This window comes from Lepidochelys olivacea, assembly GCF_965140295.1.
Source record: "Lepidochelys olivacea isolate rLepOli2 genome assembly, chromosome: 1".
In the NCBI taxonomy this organism is placed as follows: Eukaryota; Metazoa; Chordata; order Testudines; family Cheloniidae; genus Lepidochelys; species Lepidochelys olivacea.
In genome coordinates, this window is record NC_140411.1 from 351539665 (window position 1) to 351546635 (window position 6971).

The window sequence follows — 6971 nt, forward strand, 5'->3', positions numbered from 1 at the left end:
CAAGCCTCTGAGTGCGACCCCCACCCCCTTATAAATTAAAAACACTTTTTATATATTAACACTATTATAAATGCTGGAAGCAAAGTGGGGTTTGGGGTGGAGGCTGGCAGCTCGTGACCCCACCATGTAATAACCTAGCGACTCCCTGAGGGGTCTGGACCCCCAGTTTGAGAACCCCTGCTCTAGGACACCTTTTTCTGTGCATTTTAGAGTGAGTTCTGCTCCTTGCTTAACTGCAACATCCTGGCAGCCAGCAACCTGGACAAACTTCCTTCTGTCTGGCAAAACATTCCCATCCCCTGAGGGCACAGCCATGGGACAGGAGCTGGTTCTACCCTCCCCATCCCTGATAGCAAACTGCCCTGCACGGCTGGAGAGGAATTAAAGAGACACTCTCCCATTTCCTCAGCAGTTTCTGTAGCTTTGGTCCTTCCCACTTGGGCTTCAGCACAAGATTCCTCCTCACTGCTGACAGACCCCGGGACAGACGTACCCACACACAAAAAAGTCATTCCCAGAAGAATTCAGCATATTTATTCACTTCTTTCATATTCTAATTATTAAATACGTGTCTATGCGCGGACCCTCCAGCTGCCATGTGTGTGGGACCCAGAAGCTGTGGACACGGACCGGGGGCTGCTCTGAGGCCCCTCAGCCCTGGCAGACAGAAGAACCCAGGCTCCCCAGCCTGGTTCCAGCTTCGGTTTGGCCAGGGAGACAGTACCTCGGGGACAGAAGAGGGATTGGAATGGGCCCCCGGAAGGAGCAGGGCCTCGTGCCACACCCACACTCTAAGGAAGAATCCGTCGCCCGTGGTCTACCATTAACATTGCGTTAACTAACTGATCTGGTGCCCACTTTCCTTTCCTTACCAAAACCTGGGTCACTGTCTGACTCACACAGACTCTTATCATGAACAATGTGATTGGTCTTCTTGAAATCAAAGGAAAAACTTACATTCTTAAAGTGAAAATCTGTCTAAGTCTTTGCAGGAAAAGACGCTTTGCTAAAACAGGTAATGCAAGGAGGAACTCCACCCTGGTACTCAGGGCCTGCAGAATGCTATCAACCACTCCCAGGGCTGGATTCTCCTGTCACCTCAGGGCTTTGAAAATTGCAACTGGAGAAGTGCCTGGTGCTGCTGTCTCCAAAGGGAGGAATTTCATCCAACATGATTTTTTAGGAAGGAGGGAGAAACAAGGAGAACCAGAAGACTGATAATATCATGCAGCAGAGATTTTAATGCAAAAGAAATTGGCAGTACACAGTTACAGGGAGAAATACTACAGAGCAGAAAGAATGTATTTCCAGCATTTCAAGAAGGGCTGCGTCCGATCACCTGCCTCAGTGCGATGTATTTCAGACAAGATGTTCTGTTTGCTTTCTTTCAGCTGCAGAGGTTGACAAACAAGTCCCCACTGTAACAATTTTAAGTGCCTTGTTTTACGCTATTGGGTGAAAAATGAGCCAAAGCAAAATAGAAGCAGAGGACTACGCAGCTTCTCCATTATACATGGGCCGTAGCAAAGGTCAAAGTGAGGCATTAAAGGTACATATGGATAAGAAGGATAGAACATGTGGACTTAAAGTGATAATAACCATAAATGATGCCTATCTTAAGGCTCCTATTTCCTTCACACTGCGGGGTCAGTGTAAACAGCCTGCGTGTAATTCACAATGAGTCCTCATGTGAATAAAAGAATCAGCACATGGCCGGGAAAGCCTTGGCAGAAAGAGTCCTAAAGCATAACATTAGAAATGCAGCAGGGCTATCAGACCAAGGTGCTGAGCACACACAGCTCCCACTGAGCTCAACTGGAGCCATGTTTGCTCAGTACTTTGGAAAGCCATGCCCAAAAGATCAGGGGTGAATCTGTATCTTGCTGTTCATTTCCTGGTTCTTCCTTCTTCTGTGGAGGTTCCTGCTGGGTTTAACATGGCCCACAATATCCACCAAGATACCTACGGCCATATCCCCCGTATCCCCTTAATCCCCCATAACCATAAAGGCCCGGGTAACCGCAGTATCCCCCATGGCCCAATAATCCCCTGTAACCGTAAAGGCCCGGGTAACCGCAGTATCCCCCATGGCCCAATAATCCCCTGTAACCGTAAAGGCCCGGGTAACCGCAGTATCCCCCATGGCCCAATAATCCCCCATAACCGTAAAGGCCCCCGTAGGCACCATATCTCCCTAAACCATACAACCCTCCATAACGGCCTCCGTAGCCATACAATCCCCCCAAACCGAATGAGCCTCCCAAACCAGCTCCGACCACAGGTGCGCCTACGGCTGCCACTTCGCTCTGCTGAGGGAAATTGCTCAGAATTGGTCCTGGGAGGGTCACGACAACTGGGGAGGGTCTGATCACCACTTCGGAGTCAGGGCACTGCCTAACGCAGGGCTCGTTGCAGCTGCCAGTGACTGGACTGGGTTGGGCCACCCCACATTCTGGATAGCAGAGGCTGGAGAAAGTCATCTTTCTGGGATGGAGGTAAACCTGAAACACACAACCAGGGTTAGAGTAAAGAGAAGGTACAAGTGCAAGTGGAAGAAAGACTTCAAAGATCAGTTAGAATTGTCGTGAGGTCAGCATGGGTCCTGAGTCAGAGAGGAGAAGTGGATTTAATCTCTTTGTGTGTGGTCATGTATTTGTTTCTATTTTCTCTTTCTACGCCTCTTGTCCACTTGCACTAAACTTCCCTCCCAACCGGCCCCTTTGAGACCCTCTCAATGATTTTCTCTGTAAAACACTGGCTAGAATAAATACAACTATTTCTATACTGGACACCTGGGATTTTGGGTCCATTTTAGACATTTATCAAATTTATAAATTATCATTTATCAAAGATAACATGGCTGGGATCATGGTAATCACTTCTTTTCATTTGAGGATTTAACCTCTGCATACAAACCAGTTGAACTCGGTATTACAGTGTGACTGTTTGGTTTTCCAAACCCTGGGAATCACCAAAACTTGCTGATGAATAAACAGAAACTTTGCTTTTCTTCGAACAAATCACTAACAACAAACTCCTGAACTGGAGTAAAGTCAGCTCAGGTCCACTGACTTTCATGGAGCCCCATGCTATTACACCATCTGAGGAGAAGCATCTTCAATGGGTATTTCTGCTCGGGAGAACATAGGAATTGCTAGAATGGGTCACGCCACTTGTCAGCTTCATCGATTCTCGTGTCTCTAATAGTGAGGAGTAACAGCTGCTTCAGAGGAAAGTAGCAAACCACTGAATTGGCCCTTTCTAGACTAATCTGAGAAAATTTCTTCCTAATCCAGCTAAGTGAAAAATGGCTAACTGACTTTCATAAATTACTGAAAAGATTTAAATGCCCTAATTCTTGTCCAGTTAATAGGAAATATGTTTCCCAACTGCATATCTGGCTCTTAAAGTCCCTCCTTTAGCTTCAGATCCTGAATCCACCAGGACTTGCACCTAAATAATTGCACAAGAGGGAAGAACACCCTGATCCCTGACAAAAATCACAGTGACTACATGCAAGATTCGACCTAAACTAAAAGGAGGCTCTAGACTGATATCTCCAGGGTTAGAAAGAGATTGAGTTGAATTGGACTTACCCAGTTCACCAAGGAGATGAAATCCAAAGAAGTGTTTAGAAGAGGTCTGAGTCGTGAACACTTTTATACAGTTCCGAGGACTGCCTGGAGGATCTGTGATGCTGTTTGTGAGGAGGTCCTAATTAGTTACTAAACAAACTTGATTGCCTTCGTAAGTTCTTCTTTGGATGCAGCTGTTTTCCTCAGCGTTGGTGATTAGTGGACTAATCTCAGCCTCACAGGGTGTGATATGCAAATTGCGCTCTTCAGTTGTCTTTCATCTTAAAATTATTTCGGCCAACTCCATTTCTCGTGTCATTCCAATGACTTTATTGGTGCTGCAATGAGAATGAATGTCAAGGTGATTCTGAGCAGCATCAGTAGCACAAGTGGGTGTCAAGAAAGGAATCCAGTTTGGTCCTTTCAATTCATGCTGGTCGTGATTGGGGGCATGGGACAGTTCATTCTAAACGTTCTAGGAAGCAGGGATCCATTTTTCTCCATTCTGACCACCTCCATTCCCAGCAGGTCAGATCCAATCCTCTTTGAATCATTCCATTCCCTCCAGTATGTTTCTTGTCAGGACTTGAAGTCTGAACTTCACTCTTTGGCAGGGGATAGTACGAAGCCGATGAACAATGTTAGTCCCATTTTAAACTTTCAAACTCGGTCTTAGCAGGGATGTCAGTGGCGCATGGGCCTTTGTGATGGTCCTCTGCCCAGGGTGAATCTTACTCTATGGTGAGTAAAAGATTGGACCTCCACTTGGGTCACCAATGCTGTCTCAAAGGGCTGCCTAGAGCAGATTTGCTCATGGGCCAAGGGGAGGGATGGCTCAGAGTGGAAGGAAGCAGTGCTCTTTTACAGAAAGGTTTTGAGTTAAGTCTTGACTTCAGACAATGCAGCTGAGTGAGCCCAGCAGGAAAGTGAGTGAGCCCAACAGCCCAGCAGGAAACCCAGGAGAGAGGAAAATGACACTTTCTTGGTGAAGGAGGAGATGGCTGTGGGATGAGATTTGACATAAAGTCTGATCAGCCATGGGGCATGTTGCAGAAAACATTCCTACCTGATCCAGAATGTTGTTCAAAGTGTAAATGATATCCCGAAGGGTGGGTTCCATATCCAGGGAAGAGAGCAGATGTGTCTTGTTTTGATTTCAAGGTCCACTGGACTGGGCCGCTCTACCCCACACAGTTTTTAAGAAATCCCAAATTCAAAACTACATTTGAATGAAAATGAAATAGCCCCAAATTGGGTGGCCTTAAATCATGGCCTGATTAAGGGAATGACACGAGAGACCTTGGCCTCCATTTTGTTTAAAGTGACTGTGTGACTCAGTGCAGAGGCATCAAACCCCAACAACAATAGAAACAGAAAGACAACCCAAGACATCTGACTCCTCCTACAACAGGTGGAGCTCGAAGCTGTTCCTTTGTTACAAGACAAGGTTAGTCACATGTCTGGTTACAAAATGTTTCCATCCTTTGATCTAAGCGTCAACAATAAAAAACTGGCTCATGCAGTGATCCACTGTAACTGCGGCTTCTTTATACCTGAGGATAATACTTCTCCAAAGGAATTACAAGTCTGTCCATTTTCCAAGAGTGCGGTAGCCTGGTAAATATCAAGATGGAACTGAAGCTTAAAAACCCTGTTTTAAGTCTTAGCACCCACGGCAATGAAGTCACCAAGTGCACTGTGTGCGCTACTTTTTCTCTCCTTCAAATCACTTCTCTCTAATGGGTCACAGTAATGCAATGAGAACAGGAGGACTTGTGGCACCTTAGAGACTAACCAATTTATTTGAGCATAAGCTTTCGTGAGCTACAGCTCACTTCATCAGATGCATTCAGTGGAAAATGCAGTGAGGAGATTTATATACAGACAGACCATGAAAAAATGGGTGTTACATACACACTGTAAGGAGAGTGATCATTTAAGATGAGCTATTACCAGCAGGAGAGCGGGGGCGGAGGGGCGGGGGAAACCTTTTGTAGTGATAATTAAGGGGGGCAATTTCCAGCAGTTAACAGGAACGTCTGAGGAACAGTGTGTGTGTGTGGCGGGGGGAAATAAACATGGGGAAATAGTTTTACTTTCTGTAATGACCCATCCACTCCCAGTCTCTATTCAAGCCTAAGTTAATTGTATCCAGTCTGCAAATTAATTCCAATTCATCAGTGTCTCGTTGGAGTCTGTTTTTGAAGTCTTTTTGTTGTAATATTGCGACTTTTAGGTCTGTAATTGAGTGACCAGAGAGATCGAAGTGTTCTCCGACTGGTTTATGAATGTTATAATTCTTGACATCTGATTTGTGTCTGTCAAAGTTCCTCCCCCGCTCTGAACTCTAGGGTACAGATGTGGGGACCTGCATGAAAACCTCCTAAGCTTACTTTTACCAGCTTAGGTTAAAACTTCCCCAAGGTACAAATTAATTTTATCCTTTGTCCTTGGAATAACCACTGCCACCACCAAACTCTAACTGGGTTTACTGGGAAACGTAGTTTGGACACATCTTTCCCCCCAAAATCCTCCCAACCCTTGCACCCCACTTCTTGGGAAAGGTTTGGTAAAAATCCTCACCAATTTGCATAGGTGACCACAGACACAAACCCCTGGATCTGAGAAAAATGAAAAAGCATTCCGTTTTCTTACAAGAAGACTTTTAATAGAAATAGAAGTAAATAGAAGTAAAGGAATCACCTCTGTAAAATCAGGATGGTAGATACCTTACAGGGTAATTAGATTCAAACATAGAGAATCCCTCTAGGCAAAACCTTAAGTTACAAAAAAGACACACAGACAGAAATAGTCATTCTATTCAGCACAGTTCTTTTCTCAGCCATTTAAAGAAATCATAATCTAACGCATACCTAGCTAGATTACTTACTTAAAGTTCTAAGACTCCATTCCTGTTCTATCCCCGGCAAAAGCAGCATATCGACAGACCCAGACCCTTTGTTTCTCTCCCTCCTCCCAGCTTTTGAAAGTATCTTGTCTCTTGGTCATTTTGGTCAGGTGCCAGCGAGGTTACCTTTAGCTTCTTAACCCTTTACAGGTGAGAGGATTTTTCCTCTGGCCAGGAGGGATTTTAAAGGGGTTTACCCTTCCCTTTATATTTATGACAGTGTCCATTTATTCTTTTATGTAGAGACTGTCCAGTTTGACCAGTGTACATGGCAGAGGGGCATTGCTGGCACAGGATAGCATATATCTCATTGGTAGATGTGCAGGTGAACGAGCCTCTGATAGTGTGGCTGATGTGATTAGGCCCTATGATGGTGTCCCCTGAATAGGTATGTGGACACAGTTGGCAACGGGCTTTGTTGCAAGGATAGGTTCCTGGGTTAGTGGTTCTGTTGTGTGCTATGAGAGCTGGTTGATGTGGAGGTGAAC

At 45.3% G+C, this 6971-nt stretch overlaps 1 protein-coding gene across 1 annotated transcript; it reads right to left on the minus strand.

The window, feature by feature from the left end:
* Window positions 1-1221: 1221 nt before the first annotated feature.
* Window positions 1222-3680, minus strand: LOC311532397 (uncharacterized protein). The gene is made up of 2 exons (XM_084650821.1): window positions 3597-3680; window positions 1222-2501 (listed from the first exon to the last, which is right to left on the minus strand). The coding sequence occupies exon 2, from the start codon at window positions 2478-2480 to the stop codon at window positions 1932-1934; it is 549 nt and encodes a 182-aa protein (XP_084506947.1). The 5' UTR covers window positions 2481-2501; window positions 3597-3680; the 3' UTR covers window positions 1222-1931.
* Between the last annotated feature and the right edge of the window lie 3291 nt (window positions 3681-6971).